The sequence below is a fragment of the Bidens hawaiensis genome, unplaced genomic scaffold (genome assembly GCF_021521415.1).
Source record: "Bidens hawaiensis isolate Kalapana, Puna unplaced genomic scaffold, B.hawaiensis_p1.1 tig00036763_1, whole genome shotgun sequence".
Taxonomy (NCBI): Eukaryota; Viridiplantae; Streptophyta; class Magnoliopsida; order Asterales; family Asteraceae; genus Bidens; species Bidens hawaiensis.
This window is the reverse complement of record NW_027496419.1, coordinates 1-18,583: the sequence shown is the minus strand read 5'-3', so window position 1 is coordinate 18,583 and position 18,583 is coordinate 1. Positions and strand designations below refer to the sequence as shown.

General features: G+C 34.8%; 2 protein-coding genes across 2 annotated transcripts; one reads left to right on the top strand and one right to left on the bottom strand.

Annotated features, from left to right (window-relative positions):
* Nucleotides 1–5,425: 5,425 nt before the first annotated feature.
* LOC143588768 (uncharacterized) lies at nucleotides 5,426–10,367 on the bottom strand. The gene is made up of 2 exons (XM_077069690.1): nucleotides 9,499–10,367; nucleotides 5,426–5,780 (listed from the first exon to the last, which is right to left on the bottom strand). Exons 1-2 carry the CDS (start codon nucleotides 10,071–10,073, stop codon nucleotides 5,426–5,428), a joined length of 930 nt encoding a protein of 309 aa, XP_076925805.1. The 5' UTR covers nucleotides 10,074–10,367.
* A 6,754-nt stretch (nucleotides 10,368–17,121) lies between these two features.
* LOC143588767 (ribosome biogenesis regulatory protein homolog) lies at nucleotides 17,122–18,140 on the top strand (the record flags this gene model as incomplete). The annotated part of the gene is made up of 4 exons (XM_077069689.1): nucleotides 17,122–17,241; nucleotides 17,578–17,728; nucleotides 17,806–17,857; nucleotides 18,012–18,140. Coding segments are annotated over exons 1-4 (436 nt in total), but the record flags the coding sequence as incomplete, so codon positions are not given.
* Nucleotides 18,141–18,583: the final 443 nt, after the last annotated feature.

The following is an 18,583-nucleotide window of genomic DNA, read 5'->3' as shown; positions in this document are numbered from 1 at the left end:
CGAAAACTGACCCGGAGGCCTTTCTTCTAAACGACGAGCAATATCACCAACAGTCCTTTGAATATCGAGAATGGAAGATTGTTGATTCTTGAAGAGCAAATCGTGTTCGGCTAACTTTTTCTGTGTAACTTGATCTCTATCCAAGATTAGCTTCATCATCTCTTCCAAATGCCCAAGTCCACCGTTTGAATCCTACACATTATTTTGAACATTAGTACCATCGGTGTTATTATTGTTGAAATACTGACCTTGTCCTGGAGCATAAGAATTTTGAAATCTGGGTGGTGCACCCGACGTACGCTAGTTAGCACTATTCTGATCCGGGATCCTGTAGGAGTTCCAATTTTGACTGTTGTTATAATTGTTGGAAAACATGTTCTGACCAGCAACAAAGTCGACTTGTTGATTCATCACCGGGCACTCCAACGTGCCATGTCCACCTCTACAAAAGTCACACCTGTCCACCTTGGCCTTCAGCTCCTTAACCTCTCTAATCAGTGATTCCAAAGCAGCAGCCACACTAGTATCCAGATTAACCTGGTGTACACCTCGAGCGGATGAGGATGTACTGCTGACGGGAGTGGAATTCCCGCGATGTGGCTCTTTGGCAAGGTCTGATTGAGCGAAGCTCTCAAACATCTCGTTACATTCGGCGACATTCTTCCTAGCCAGTAGACTTCCTCCCGTGGCCGTGTCGAACCGAACTTGGGTTTCGTAGTTAAACCCATTGTAAAATTTTTCCATGAGAGCCCATGGTGTGAGACCATTCTGTGAGCATCGAGACAGCAAGCTCTGAAAACACTCCCAAGCATGACAATATTGCTCCACCGGTTCCATGTGAAATGAGTTGATCTGATCGCGAAGAATAGCTGCTTTAGCCGGTGGGAAGTATCTCTTGATAAATGCAGAACGTAGTGCTTCCCAAGTGGTGAACGTGCCAGGTGGCTGCGTGTCAAGCCAAGTAGCTGCTTTTCCTGCAAGTGAAAACGGAAACATATGTAAGAAAATAGCATCTTCGGTAGCACCTTGTAAATTAAAAGTTTTAAGAACACGGTAAAGTCGGTTAATGTGAGCCGGTGCATCCTCGTCATCACGCCCCATGAACCGATTAGTTTGAACGATGTGGTTCATGACGTAAGACGGAATTTGCCACGAGTTGGGATTGTTGATTGCGGGAACGACGATGCATGACTGGTTTCCGGTTAGGCCATCGAAGGCTTGAGCAGCAATTGTTCTGTCATCAGCCATTTGAACGTCTGGTTGACTTCTCGGACTTTCTCGTAGTGAACTGTGCGGTGACGATTTTCGTGAAGAAGTAGCTTCCGATGGTGGTTCTTGCGAACGAAGATGTGGCATAAACCTTAAGGACGCAACGGACTAAGTGAGTAGACTAAAAATAAAAACTAAAACTAAATTAAACTAAAATTTAAGTGGACTCCTACAACTCAAACAAAAATAAAACAAATAGCACGTATATAGAAAATAAGTCCAATTAAAACTAAATAACGCAATTGCCAAAATTCCCCGGCAACGGCGCCAAAAACTTGATGTGCTAAAAACAGTCAATTAAATATGAACTAAATTAAACAAGTAATAAAAACTAGACTTAAGACTCAACTAAATAAAACACCGACAAGTGAACCGATCAATTGTACTAAGCTAAGTAAGTCCGGAATATCGAACCCACAGGACTCTATAAATTACGTAAATTAGCTAATTAGACTCGACTTACGACACGACTATTTATTATTAATGTTTTGAGGGGGGTTTTATACTAAGATTTAACTAAGAAAGTAAATAAACAAGAAAACGAGAAACAAGCAATTAAACACAAGATCGAAACCAATCAGAGAAGGAATCTACCTAGGTAAGAATCCCATTCATCAACAATCATCAAGCAATGGACAAATAATATGATATGGAAACTAATTTCTAAACGTATTCATCTAACAAACCCTAAAGGACCCTTGACTGAATCAAACGAAATCCCCAAAGAATGAATATTAGATTATTAAGCAATCAGTTAAATTGATTTCCTCACGGTTATCAAATAAGTTTAATTAATAGTATCTAAAGCAAGCAATCTTACGAAACATAAAACTCTAGATAACTTGGTAAACTTAACATGACATCATGAACAAGGATCAACACAATAAGCAAGAATATTGTCACTACTATCCTAGCATGCAATTGACCAAGACACATGAACAACTCCTCACCTCACAGCTATTGGAATTTAGCAAAATTCAAAATCCTAATTAACGATTAATAAGCTTCTATGATCTAATAGGCCTATTCAACCATAATAATCAAAACACCAAGTAATGATTAAACATGAACCCTAATATCTAAAGAACATAATCAATAGAAAGCAAGATCCATGTGAAGAAATAATTAATAATCAACCAAGATAATAAACATTCATATGCATCATGTAAACAAAATCTAGTCTTTTACTATTAAAAAAACGAAACCATAATCAAAGCATAAGTCCAAAGCAAGAATCAAGTCTCAAACATGTTCATCAAACCTAGGTAGACATGAAGTCTAGCCTAGAACCATTATTGAAAACAATCCTAAACAAGTATTAAAAACAAAGAGGAAAGACATGACAAATAATGAATAAGAAACAAAAATTAGAGCGATAAAACCCTTTGCGATTGATCCTTTAACACCCGGATGAAAGCTTGATGATCCTCCTTGATTCCTAGTCTCAAAACCTTCACAAACCCTTGGAAAATCGGCTCCAATATTGCTTAGCTCGGCTGGGTTTTGCAAGAGATGTTTATATAACGAAAATCGGGCTTGGGCTTGCAATTTTTGGCTTACCAGAAGGCCTAGGCTCCCCGCGAAGGCAAATTGCCTTTTGCCTTAGCGCGGCGCGGCGTGCTCTTATGCATAGCCAACGAATTTTGTTGTTATTTCATGTTAAATCTTGCATAAACTTGATAAATATCTCCCTTCATCTCCACGTAATGATAAGAAGCTTCTAGACCTTCTTTCCCTTAACTAACAAGCCATCAACTATATGAAAACGTAACAAGACATTAGTGATTTAAACCATATAATCATTTACGAACATAAACTTCTCATAAAATGATAGAAAGAATTAAAGCTTAAATGCAAGACACCAAAAGATATAAAACACGTAAACATATAATAAACTTGACTCAAAACTTAAATTAGAGAAAGATAAACGAAACACGAATCAAACCAAACTCAAAACATTAAAGAAACACAACTTTACACGGGATACGAGATGTATAAATAGACGTATATCAATGGTCTACCGAGGATAACCGTGGGTTGTTTGGTCCTTTCACCCGAAACATAATCGAGGACTAAAAAGTCAACTGGAAAATAAGAATCTTCCACCTTAATGATAACATCAGTCAGTATCCCCCGGGGAAGTTTCGGTGCCTGGTTAGATAAAAAAACCGTGGTAGCGGCTACCCGAAGCGGATCGAAGTCATACTGATCGTATAGACTTCCCGGGAGAATACTGATACTAGCTCCAAGATCTAGAAGCGCCCGAGTAATTTTAAAATCACCCACTTGAATGAGTATAATGGGCGTTCCAGGATCTTGTAGCTTAGGTGGAAGTGAACCCGAAAGAATTGCACTCACATTATTAGTAAAACAAATCTGTTTTGGAATCTTATGACTCATTTTCTGTGTGCAACTCTTTCAAATACTTAGCATAGGCGGGAATTTGTTTTATGGCATCTAAGATAGGTATATTTGTTTTAACCTGTTTAAATATTACCACATTTCTTCTTGTTGTGGGCCTCTTTTTGATGCCATCTTCGCCCTAGATGGCGCCAACAAAGCATCGGGATAGGGGACGGTTCTCACCTTCTCCTTATCCTTAGAGTTGTTGGTGTCATCTTTCAGAACCGATTTGTTAATATTAGTTTCACTTTTATTAGATTCAGTTAATTTACCCGGTTTCGGCTCGTCATCACTGACGTGATTTTAATCAATCTCTTCCACCACCCCATCAACCAATGGTGGTGGAACCCCAACCTTGTTATCATACTTTTTACTACTTCTTAAAATACTTACCTGGTTGACGTGTTTTTTCGAACTCGAGCTGTAGTGGTTCGGGTTGAAGGTGGTGTCACTCGGGAGTTGGCCCGCATTCTTCTGCAACTTTGCCGTATATGCTGCGAGCTAACCAATCTGCTTCAACATTACCTCTGATGATTTATCCCGTAACTCGAACTGTTGTTTCGTTTCAGCCTTCTGATCTATCATAAACTTCATCAACGCATCCAACTTCGTGTGTACTGACTCATCCGCATTTCTCGAGGACCCCCTCTACTGGTCCTGATTACCCAAAGAGTTTCCACCCCAGTTACCGTCTCTGTTATACCCCCGATTCTGATTGTACAAGCCCTCTGCTGCTGATAACCGCCTTGGCGGTAATTACCCTGCGATCTGTTCTGACTCGATCCCTGAAAGTTCGGGTTCAACTATGTAGATACGTTTCCGTAACGAAAATTCAGGTGATTCCTCAAGCCCGGGTGGTAAGTGTTTGAATTCAACCCTTGACCCTTGGAATCCCCGTAAGCATAATTAACTTCCTCGGGCTCAACCTCCTCGTCATCATAAAACTCAGGGCAATTTTCTGCCTTGTGCCCAAGTTCACCACAATCTTTACAAACCGAGAATTTCACTCCAACTTTCCCAACTTCTTTCTTCTTACCCTTTCTCTTCCCAGCCAGTTCACGTTCTAACTCAACAATTCTTTCAGACTCACTCGTGACTGACTTTACTAACCTGGAAGAAGTATCATGTCTTCGCCTTTTAGTTACTGCCTCTGCTTTGGAATCCTCACACATAAATTCTAAGAAATCCCAATCATCTTCCTCAGGTTGATTCAGCAACTGACCATTACACGAGGCCTTTTCAGTCCTCGTATGTTAACCCGTCTACAAAGCATTTCACCAATTCCCACAATTCAATATGGTGGTGTGGGCATTTTCCGATCATCTCCTTATACATGGTGAACGCTTCATGAAATAACTCACCCGATAACTGTGAAAAGTGGCAAATCTCCATTTGGGCCTCGCTCGTCTTCGACTGCGAATAGTACTCATTTAAGAACAGCTGCTGCATCTCGGCCCAGTTCCTAATATTATGCATCGGTAGCGAGTTCAACCAGTGCTTTGCTTTGTCTTGTAACAAAAACTGGAACAACCGCAACCGAACCTCGTCCTGATCATGAGTACCATCACCAATCGACCCGCAAATAGCCGAAAAATCGGTCAAGTGAGAACACGGGTCCTTAGAAGCCATCCCATGAAAATACGGTACGATGTTAATGTATGATGGTCGGGACTTAAAAGTATGCTGTCCCGGCACTCGTACCTGTGGAACCAACAGGGATGCTCCATCTGATATAGCCGGTATGAACCGATTGTTAAATCTCTGAACCGGGGGCTAAAATATTTCTCCTTCGTCCCCCGGGATTTGCCAAACCACCGCTGTTCACCTGAATATTTCGAACTCTTTCGGGCCTTTCTGCCTGGTTAACTCTATCTCGACCCATATCATTTCTTTCCCTGTTCCTGTTGACCGCATCACCCCGTCTCCGATTTACTGGTTCTTCCACCTCCTCATATAAATTTTCATTCCCCTCATTTTCCATCTCATAACCCTCGTTCTCTAGTTCAACTGTCTGATTCCTTCTAACCCACCGGTTAACCTCGTCCTCAACTTCCAAACCCTGGTTCACATCATTTTCTTCCCTCTCTTCTTCATCTTCTGTCGGAATACTAGGAATAGCATCATAAAGATTAAGAGGAACTCTGTGGTTGGGGTTGTTATGTGGGACTGACGGTTCAGCCTGATCAAGGTTTCGATTTCGATTTCGGGTTCTAAAAAATGAGCTGAGTTATTCTGGTCGTTTTGGTTATTGAAATTTGGTGGTGGAGGTATGGGAGTGGTTGTGGGCAATGTTTTAAAAACTGGTTTGAACCGGCCGACTCAACCGGTTGAACCGGATTTTGGTTAACAGCCCTGTATGATATACCCGGTTTATTTGAACGGTTTTGTGAGATATCGAACCGATCGGTTTTCTATGAAAACCGGTTTGAAGCCCACCGGATTTTGTTTTCCATCAGGCCCATTTTTCTTATCAGTTACCACTAAACTACCCTAAATAATAATATTTTCTATTGCCTGACGATTCAATCATCATTCACAATTGGAACTCCTAACCATTATACAATGATTGATTAAACAAAGAAATGCAAATCGATTATCAAGGTCAGTTTATAATTTTTTATACCATATTAATATTGTGTAATTGAGTGATTCTATATCCAAATTCCAAAATACAAATAACCTACTATTTATTAATTTTGCATGTATGATATTTTTTTAATGGTTTGAAGTTGGTTATTATAATAATCTTGCATCTATTGAGATTCTCAGTTGATTATAAATGGCTTTATTATCTTAATATAGTGATTACGTGGTGATATCTCCTAAAAATCAAGTGTTTTTGTATTATTTTTTTTTTATTATGGATTAACTTTTAGATGATATTTTATGATGGAATCATGTATTTTATAGATTTTTTTCAAGTTAAAGTTGCATTTATATTAAATTATAGGATAAACTATACAACCGGTTGAACCTCCCGGTACAAACCGGTTGTACCATTTTTTAGTACAAACCGGTACGATTAAAATACCGGTTTTTAAAACATTGGTTGTGGGTCTTGGTTATGATTTTCATTCTAGTTCTGGTTTTGGTTTTGGTTTTGGTTTTGATGTTGGTTCTGGTCTTGATCTTCCATTTCTGAGCTCGATGCTACCGAGCTAATCTCTTAATTTCGGGCTCGAAAACTAGCGGACTGTCTGCCCGAGTGGCGGGTGTGCATAAACATGTTATCTACACAAACAACACAGCCCGCGTAAAATAGAAAAATACAATTTAAACTAAAACTGAAAACAAAAATTAAGACTAAAATTAAAATTAAACAAAAAAAATCAAATAACACGAAAAACACTAAGCGCACTAACTCCCCGGCAACGGCGCCATTTTGATGATCATCGTTTGAGTCATGCAAAAACCTAATTAACCTAATTAGCTAGGATAAGTAAAGTATCGTATCCATCAGGAGTATGTGGCCAGTGCAAATCTTGTAAACAAGATTTAACATTTTGAAGTAGCAGATTTTAGTGCTGATCACACAAGCAAATGGTTTGAATTGAGAATTAAGCAAACAAGCAAGTAAACAAGTTCAACCAAATAATAAAAGCAAATCACACCCGGGACTTCAAGTAAGTAACTAACAGTAATCTCATGCAACCTAACAGATTAATCATTAACGGTTAACTACAGACTGATCAACTAGACAAAACCTTAGGCAACAATAATCGCTTTACACACGGCACTGGTTGTCAAACGGTCCCTGCCAGTGTGACTCAGTTAAGGGCAATAATATGCTTTATCATATTCAAACTAATCAAACAACCCTATGATCAATTATTATAGCAACTGGTAACTTATCGTTCAGATCAACGTAAACCTAAACCGATTGAACACACAGAAATACTAAACATCAATAATCATAGATTAACCATAAACAATTATACATAAACGTTCTTAGTCACATGAGAAAACTGAATCGTTACAAACTTTACATTCCCGGGTGAGATTCTACGAGTTTAGCCGCATCTCGGCAATATGGAATCTTCAATATAGATGATATAGAGCATGTAGGTGGTCTCGGTATGGTCCGGTATGGTAGAATCGTCCTTCTGGAGCTCTGAAAATTGCCTGCCTCGATGTGTGTGCAGTTAGGGTCGTGTTATGATGAAATTGATACAAACCCTAACTTTCCCGTCTGCACACCCCATCATGATACGCGATGGTATCTTCACATACGCGATGGACCCTGGTCAAACTCTTATTTAATACCCATCGCGATACGCGATGCCTGCCCATCGCATATCGCAATGGGCTATGTCACCAGTAATCTTCTTTTGTCTTTTCTCGTTTTGCGTGCTGGACGTCCCGGGCCTTCATCATGTGCCTCAATAGGTCCAAATAGTTGCTTTAACGTATATGACCTGAAATACAACAGACACGTATGAAGTATCGAAGTTCCTAAAATAAACGATTAAAACTAGTAAATAAACGAGCTAAAATGCATACAAATTAACCAACCATCAATAGCGCTGGGGATCATGATATAAACTAGGGGTTTTATGGTAAGATGTTAACTAGACAACATATTTGTACGTGGATGATGACTAGCGGTTTAATGTTTTATGTTAACTAGAAAAGATAACCGTGATATGGACATGTTATGTTGTTTTTTATGTATGTTTTAGACAAATTGTGTGTTTTTATAAATTAGTGTTTTTTATCAAAATCCAAAAAATATGCAGATTATTGAATAAAAAAACTGGATATTTCAAGGTAAAAAACAAAACTGGGAATTACAGGCAACTTTTAGCGGCGACAAAGTCGTCGCTAAAAAAGAAAATAGTTTTGACTAAAAGTATTTTTAGCGGCGACATTTTTCGCCACTAATACTAGATGACGTGGCGCCCAGGTGACGTGGCACGTAGGTGACATGGCATGACTATTAGCGACGACATTCATCCCACGTGGCACCAATGTTTTAGCGGCGACAAATATAACTTTAGCGGCGATAAGGAAGTATTAGCGGTGTGGCATTGCTGGCGACACAGTAGCGGCGACTTGTCGCCGCTACTACCTTTAGTGGAGACTTTAGGGTGTTTTAGCGGCGACATTTGTCGCCGCTAAAAGTCCTTTTTCTTGTAGTGATATATCTCAGAGACCCGGTGTTTACACATAGACAACTCTATGTAGCTTAATCAAGAGCGAAGAGTGGTGCTAAAATTCTTATATTTAAAAAAGAATACAAAGTTACAAATAAAGAATGAACATGGTTTATAAGGAAGTCTTTTTAGTAGCTTATGAATTTTACATTTTCAACTTTTGATTATGTTTTCAAATATTGTAATTTAAATGTTGTTTGGGTTTATCTTTGTATTTCACAATCATTGGTTTTTGTACCAATATTATTTACAACTTAAAGTATGTTGTCGTCCTGAATAACATATAACAACTTATGTTGTCATTTCAAATGATATGTGTTGTTCGAAAATTTCAATATTTTCATCCGTGTCGTACACGAGTTAATAACCTAGTAAACATTAAATGAACATATAGAGCTAAATAAACATCAAACATTAAAGTTTCACCATTATTGATTTAAAAAGCAAAAAAAAAAAAAAAAAAAAAGGTAAGCTAGCTAGCATTCGTTAGATAACAACCATCACCCCATTCTTTTCTTTCTTCTTCTTTGAACTCTTTTAACTCCAAAATTAATTCAAATTAAAAGTTTAAAACCAATCTAATTCACACGTAAATACAACAAAATCAATGATTCCAATATTAATCACTCATGTGTGTGCATTATTATTATTATTATTATTACTACTTGATTACAGTATTGATTTTCCTTTTCTCTTTGAAAACAACTCTACAAGTAGTGGTATTATCGGCTTCTTCTTCACCACTTTCTTATTTATCATCCTCCTCCCTCCACAACCACCACTCACCACCGGAACCAGATCCAATGCCGCCTCCGCCTTCTCGGCCGCCTCCGCCTTCTCGATCTTCAACTTATTCTTCTGAAGCTCGGCATTTAAAGATGCCAACGCCACTTTGGTTTCCGACTCCCTCTCCTTCAACAACTTCAACTCTTTCTTCGTTTCCTCGAGTTCTGACTCGAGCTTTTTCAATGAGTTAACAAGCAACAATGGTGGTTCTTGGATTTCCCGGGGTGGAGAGAATGATTTCCATGATGTTTGAGAGCTTTCTGTCGATTTGCACGACGGTGTTTCTTGTATCGGTAGCGTAAAAGGTGGTTTAGGTGACGGTAAGAAGATTGCGCCGGTGAGAAACCGCTCCCCAAAGATCTCAACGGCTTCTTTCACCAACCGAAAAGCCCGGGATGTGTCTACATTGGCGCTGTAGTCCATGACGGGCGGTCGGTTTTCGGGGAGGGTTTTGGTTTCCATTATGGTGGAAGTGAGGGTGAAGGGAGTAAGTGTTGGCTTATTATGATAAGGTGATGGGTGTGAGTTTTCTTTGCTTTCACTTCATATGTTGGTAGAGAGTCAGAGAGCTAAGTTGGGTTTGCTCCTGTTTGAAGGCTTAAAGTGGTAAGGAAATTGACTAGTCAACTACTTTGACTTTTAAATGGTTATAACAGATTAAGTTGATTTACAACATGATCACATGTTAGTTAATGTTTGTTAGCTCCTATATATGATTATGGTACTAGGTAATCCACATGTGACCACCAAACCCACAATATGCCATGTAGTTGCTTGGTCAATTCAACGAGGATTTAGTTACTTATAATTCTCGTTTTTGTTCTTCCTTCATGTTTTTAAATTTGATTTGGTGGATCACAATTATCAATAATAATGTATATATGTGTTTGTTTTAGGTTGTTCCTAAAACCAATGTTTTAAAAGTCAGTTTGTCACTTCGGTTGGGCTAAAAATAATACAACTCCTTAAACTGGGTTGTATCGGGGGTTTCAACTGAGTTGAAATATAGCTTATTATATGATTTCATATAAATGCAACTTTAACTCAAAAAAATAACTCAAAAGTACATGAATCAATATTAAACAATAGTCAAAAAGTCATCCTATAATAATAACAAAAGTAATCCAAAACCACTCAATTTGCAAACAAAATTATTCTACGATCAAATGAACCAAGTTGTTTTACTCGATTTTCTTTACTTGTAAGCTTCATGCCTTCAATCGTAGGCTACCAGGAAGAAGGGAATGGGAATCGTTTTCAGTTATAATCGCTAGGGTAAAAGATTTTTTTAAATTATAGCCCGCATACTATCAAAAAATCTCTTGGGTTAACATCATTTAATGGTTTAAATGGGGATTTTAGAAAAAATAGTCGGTTGAAAGATTTAGTAAACCGTCCTAAAATACCGAACCTCTGTAAGAAATCCGTTATACCAGTTCGATGCGATTTATGAAACATTGCCTAAAACCATAGGCACTCTAGATTGCTTAAAAACAGGGTCGTCTCCGAGAATTTAAATACCTCGGTCGAGCTAAAATAAAAAGGCCAGCAGACCTTAACGAAAATTCGTTAATGCACATGGATAAAACTTTTATTAACTGATTTAATATAAGCAAAATTCATTCTGAGCATGTAATTATCTTATAAACCATTGTAAATAACCTTATTTTTAACACAAAAAACATATATATATATATATATATAATATGTATAAAAAAGTTTATACCCCAGTAGATGGTGTGACCCGCACACCCTCCGAGCCACCCCTGCCTAAAAGTTTTGTTTCATGAAACCACACAAAAGAAAAATCACACGTCTATATTGTATGCACTAAAATGTAAGTAGATATCATAGCCAAACAAATGCCATAATCATTAGTTAGATCATCGAAGCTTTTAAACATATATTTTCTTTCTAATATAGAGCATGAGGTGATGAGAATGACATTAAGATATAATTGAGAATGGTGAGAATAATTTAATTCATTAATTTTATATTTGGATAGTGAAAATTAATTTAAGAATAAAAATTGATGAGAATGACATTAAAATAATAACGTACTTATGATGATTTTCTCTCTTCACATGCAAGATACATGTCAATTCCTTTATCATTTAAAACGTTTATAACTTTTTAACAAATGCCATAATCATTAGTTAGATCATCGAAGCTTTTAAACATATATTTTCTTTCTAATATAGAGCATGAGGTGATGAGAATGACATTAAGATATAATTGAGAATGGTGAGAATAATTTAATTCATTAATTTTATATTTGGATAGTGAAAATTAATTTAAGAATAAAAATTGATGAGAATGACATTAAAATAATAACGTACTTATGATGACTTTCTCTCTTCGCATGCAAGATACATATCAATTCCTTTATCATTTTAAAACGTTTATAACTTTTTAACAAATGCCATAATCATTAGTTAGATCATCGAAGCTTTTAAAAATATATTTTTTTTCTAATGTAGAGCATGAGGTGATGAGAATGACATTAAGATATAATTGAGAATGGTGAGAATAATTTAATTCATTAATTTTATATTTGGATAGTGAAAATTAATTTAAGAATAAAAATTGATGAGAATGACATTAAAATAATAACGTACTTATGATGACTTTCTCTCTTCACATGCAAGATACATGTCAATTCCTTTATCATTTTAAAACGTTTATAACTTTTTAACAAATGCCATAATCATTAGTTAGATCATCGAAGCTTTTAAAAATATATTTTTTTTCTAATATAGAGCATGAGGTGATGAGAATGACATTAAGATATAATTGAGAATGGTGAGAATAATTTAATTCATTAATTTTATATTTGGATAGTGAAAATTAATTTAAGAATAAAAATTGATGAGAATGACATTAAAATAATAACGCACTTATGATGACTTTCTCTCTTCACATGCAAGATACATGTCAATTCCTTTATCAGTTTAAAACGTTTTTAACTTTTTCATATAACATTCAAAAAAATCAACATAATAACAAGCGTTTTTTTATCTTTAATATGAATATTATATTGTTATATAAAAATAAAAAAAATTAGTGGTTTTATTATATTGTTTTATTTGGTTGTTCATTGTGTTTTTTGATTGGGTTTTTCTATGCATTGCGTTATAGCTTTTGGTCATTGTTTTTTCAACTGATACTCATATTAAAGATAAAAATTAAAATAAAGATTACATCATTGTGTCTTTGTGCTTAACATTTGTCTTTATACGTATCATTTCGTTTTAGCCATTTTGTAATACGTCCATTGTCTTTTGTTCGAAATTGACATGTGGCATTCGCTTAATTTGAAAAAAATAGTATTATGTTCATTGTGTATTACGTTCAAGTCATTGTGTAATATGTAGTTTTCATTGTGTTTTTGTTTTAGGTCATTGTGTTAAATGTATTCACCGTTGTATCTTACGTTTCGGGTCATTGTGTCATGTATTCATCATTGTGTTTTACGTTTCAAGTTATTGTGTAATATGTATTCATCATTGTGTTTTATGTATTAGATAATTTGTTGGTATTTTTCATTATATTTACATATTATTATTACACAACGGTGTTATTAGGACTTAAAACACACAATGATGAGTTGGAAGACATAATGACGCAAAAAACACAATGACAAATAAAAAGACACAATGACGAAAAAAGACACAATGGTAAGCAAAAAGACACAATGACGTGATTTTTGTATTAATTTGTATATAACAAAATTATACTCATTAACACTTGTTATTATGGTGAAATTTTTATTTTTTTAAAAATATAATATGAAAAAGCTATAAACGTTTTAAATTGATGGAGGAATTTTCATGTGACTTTCATGTCGAGAAAGAAAATGTGTACTATTATTTTTATACCATTTTTCATTTGATCCCACTGACACATATCAATTACTTATGGCTTCTCACATGTCTTACATAGTTGGCATTTGTATAATAATCCAACCTTAAAGTATGGAATAGTTAAAACACCTTAATTCTCTTTTAATTAAAACCTCTAAAATAAAGAAACTTTTATAAAGCCAGTAGCGACCCTATATATTTAGGGCATATTTAAGATTAAGTTTGAAAACAACTTAATGGTAGGATTTGAGGCTTTTAGAAAATTATTCTTTTAACTCTTTTAAAAAGTTATAATAAAAAGAACTTTTGTGATACCCAAACAATTTTTAACTTAGTGACTAATAATGTCACACCCCGACCAAAGGCGACGGAACATGCCGGGGTGCAACGGATTGCTCAAGAACGCTATGACACTATCAAGGTGACAATATTTACTCAACTCGTTTACTTCATTTAATAATCACAAATACAACTTGTTCAAGATAACATACAAACAATTGCATCAACACTAAATTCATAAGTATCCTAAAGGTATAATCTAAGTGATTAGTCTTCAATCTTCACAAGCAACCTAAAAGTAAACATGTAGCATGCATAAAAATATATTTGATCAACACGAATGTTGGTGAGCAATACACTAGTTTTTGATATATGTATATAATGAGGCAAAAATCACAACTCACATGTGTAAATAGAATAATACAACAACCATTGTAAATGTAAAGTAATAAATGTGGCTCCTTTTTATTTGGTAACAACCAAAATACTCGGAGAATGAGGCCATATTCTACTTGCATGAGGCTAAAGTAATTAGGGGTGCGTATGAACATACTTATTGAGGCTCAACAACAACATAAAAATAAACACTCGTGCACATAATCAATTTGAGGCATAAGCAAAGATCGAACAAATGTTCATACAAACACATAATGTTGAATTGTGGATTATAATAATGAGATCATAAAACAAGTAAGTTTGAATATGGTATGCATGACACCCCCAAAAGTATGAAAGCGTAAAAATGGGAAGTGTGATTACTCACATGAAATAAGTAACTTAAAGGATTAGTTTGGGATAAAACGGAAAGGTAAGTTTAACGAGCGAGACCTAAATTGAGAGTGTCTTGAGTTAGAAGATAGTCTTAAAAGCTTTAAAGTAAAATAACATGATAAGCAAGATAAATAATTAAAGTTTGAGGGTTAAAGTGTAAATACATAAGAAATTAAAGTAATTGTTTTTGAAAAGTAAGTTTACTCGAAATCAGGTCTCGGTATTCTATTCACTAGTTTTACTTAACTTTTGTTAAGTAAATATGTGGGAAAAGGTTTAATGCAATAGTGCACGACCCATTGTTAGATAAATACCAAAACGAGATTTTAACGAGTGTTCGGTTTAGTCGGTTCGGGTCTTGGTCAAGTCTGAACCCGACATTCCAAAGTGATAAATATCATGAGATAAATTATTTAAAACAGAAAATTAACTAATGTTAGAAGTTCTATTAAAGAGAAACTCCAAACTCCAATGTTAAGCGAGTGTTCGGTTTTATCGGTCTAAGCTTGTTATAAGATCAAGTTAGATCCGACATACCAAGTACTTTAAGAAAACATTTATAATTAGTTTGTAAAAAGTCTTAAAAAGAAAATGTGAGATTCGGTAGCCCGAAACACAACTGGTGTGTTTTAAGCGAGTGAACTTGGTTTAGTTCGGTTTGGTTTGGTTGGTTCAAGACTTGGTATGTGACCAAGTTTGAGTCCAACAATTCCATATCATAATAACAAATACAAAAATGTAAATAAAGAACTTAAACACTTAAATCTTACATACAGCTTGTTTTAAAACAATTAAAGAAATAGTTAAACGAGAGTTCGGTTTCGGTTCGGTCCTTGACTCAGTATGAGACCGAGGATGATTACCGCATACCCAATACCATTGAACTATTAAAATAAACTTAGAAATGATAATACTCAAGTCTTACATACAACATGTTAATAATAAAGTATTTAAACAAAAGTTCGGTTTTGGTTCGGTCCTTGACTCGGAATGAAACCGAGGATGGTTGCCACATACCAAATACCATGGAACTCATTAAAATGATTTTGAAACTAAAATAATTAGAAACTAAACAACATTAATAAGCTTACATAAATTAAAGTGTTTAACAAGGACTATAATAGTCCTTCATGTTTAACAAGGACAATAATATACCATGGCCGGATAAGGGAAATATAAGAAAACAATGGGAATATATTTTATACAAACTATAATAACAAGCTTTAATTAACAAGAATTAGTTAGAATCAAAGATTAGCATTAGTTTGACATTGAGAAGTCAAACTATCAAGAGTTTGAAAGATGAATACTTAGAGCTTAAATTGGGAGAGTCTTGAGGTGAATGAGCAACCAAAAATGGATGCATTGGTCTTGTTTATATAGGGAAAGAGTAAGGGTTTATCCATGATGTTACTTTCAAGAGGCTTCATGCATTTTCATTGGTTTAGAAGGTCAAACAAGGCATAATGCAAACAAAAACAAGCTGGTGGGTTTGCAGACCTATGCAGGCGCCGCGCGGCGGCCTTAGCCCTCATGGTCTCTAGCTTTGGTTGTTTGTCGAGTTTAGTCTCTGAAGTTCGTTTTAAATCGTTTTTAGCCATAAAATGGTGTTTTAAGGTACCGAAAAGGACGTTTCGCGATCCAACAAGCGTGAGACAAATTTGTAACATAAAAACCATTATTTTTATTAATATCAAAGAATCCAAAAGATAAAAAGGGTCGATTTTACCGTATAAAAGCAAATACGAATTAAACCTAAAATGACGAATGTCACAAATAAGTCAATAAGGTGTTTTCAAACTCAATCCCAAACATGCTCTGAAAGTTAACTATTCATCAATCTATATAACTTTCTAAGCAAAAATTTGAGAAAAAGACAATAAAACAAATGTTTATGAGTAAAATAAATATAAATATAAAAAACAGATGTTAGGTTTTTTAAAAAGTAAACAAAGTTTTGAAGAAAAAAATTGTTAAATCATTCAAATAGACAAAATACTTATAAACTATGATTGTTATAATTATAAAATAGTCCAACTCTTACAAGTGTATAACACCATAAAGTTTATTCTAAATCATATACTTGCATAAACTTTAATTTTCAATAGTTGTAATTCACACAAATTTACAACGCATCATGAAGTCGAATGATGCATAATTTATAGCTTTTATTTTGTTTTTTTAAAGTCTATTCGATAAAAACATCCAAATGATTTACAATGAAGTGACAACAAGCTGTGTCGCAACCCCTTTTTTGAATAGCAAACATAATTTTACTAAAAGCAAAGTTGCAGTTTTTATGAACCAATACGTTATCATGAAAAAACTAAAAACATGAAACCAAAGTGATATTAATTTCTTGGAAAAAGTGTTTTTGCTAAAAAAAAAATAAATAGTAAAAAATAATTATGGGTCGAGGGTCAAAATGGTGTTAATAATAGAGAAGTTAGTTAAGTTTGGAAAGGAAGAAGACATAAATTGTATAGTTGAAGGTTGAATCCGTAGTTATGAGTAAAGTTGAGGTACGTTTTTCAGTACAAGAAAAGAAAGCTTTAATTTAAACCTAAAACCCCAATTATTGCAATTACTCTGAAAACCCTTGTTTCTGAAGAGATGGTGGAGGAGAATGAACAACAACACGGCGGATACCAAATCGACCTCGGAAATCTTACGGCGTTCGATCCTCATCACCAATTTTCATCTGTTGCTCATAACAGGTGGTGCTTTATCTGTTTCTGCTAATTCAACGGTTTTTCAATTCAAATAATGCATTTATTATTATTATTATTATAACTTCCAGAGATTAACAAATCTAAGTTAATGTAATTGGTTGTTATTTTCGCCAATTGCTATCAACATGTAATTGGATCTTAATAATTTATATATGTTGGATGTTGCAACTTGTATCGTTTATATTTGTGTTGTTTTAAAAAAATGTAAGTTTTTATTTAAATGTGTGATTATAAAGTTTGGATTTGGATTTTACAAGACTGTGTGTATGTGTTACATAAATTATTGATTTTTATCTGGCTTTTGTTGTTTTGTTTTGTTAGGGAGGATCTTGTTAAGGAGTGCATATCACATGGTACCAAATTAATTCAAGCCGTCACGGATGCTCTTTTTAACTTACCTTCTACTGAAGATGCATCGGGTCCTGTTGTCTCATTACCACCACCATCAACTAAATTGCCACGAGAAAAACCCGTATGCTATTTCCTTTAATTGTTTTATATCATCATTTTACATAAAATGATAAACCTTTTTTTTCGTTTAAAATGCAGCTGCCAAAGCCTAAACCTCCAACAAAATGGGAGGTTTTTGCTAAAAAGAAAGGTCAGTTAGTACATAACAGCCTTGACGTTATCTCTTGGGTGGTTAACTATATGAAAACAATATAAAAGTTTGAAACTTTAATGAAATTGTTGAAAACAAAAACTTTATTTTAAAGGAATGTTATTTTTTGCTGATTTGTTGACCTCCTCCACAGGCATCCAAAATCGGAAGAAAGACAAACTTGTTTATGATGAACAAACGAGTTCTTGGAAGCGCCGCCATGGTTATGATCGTGTAAATGATGACAATGACCTTCCAATTATCGAGGCAAAGATGACAGATGGTAAGTTTTCTTTCGTTTTTGTTTTTTAATTTTGAAGTCTTTTTGAAACCGTCAAGTTAAGCAACTCGCTATCTGGAACTATAAATGACACCACTATCACACTTGATAACTTGATGTATGTAGGGTTGTAAATGAACAGAACGTTCAGTTTAGTGAACCATTCGGCGTGAAGTTTGTTTATGTCTGTTTGATTGATAAACGAAGATAAACAAATTCTGTTCGATTAATTAATGAACGAACATGAACAAATGTCGTGTTCATACAATTCTGTTTATGAACGTTTGATGATGTTTTCTTTTATGTTCGTTAGTGTACGTTTGTTTATGTTCGGTCATTAAAGTTCGTTTGTTTATGGTCTATTAAAGGCATTTTTATAATTTTTATTATATATTTTAATTTTCAGTTTTTAGTTTATTACCCTTACATTTAAACAAGAAACCCTT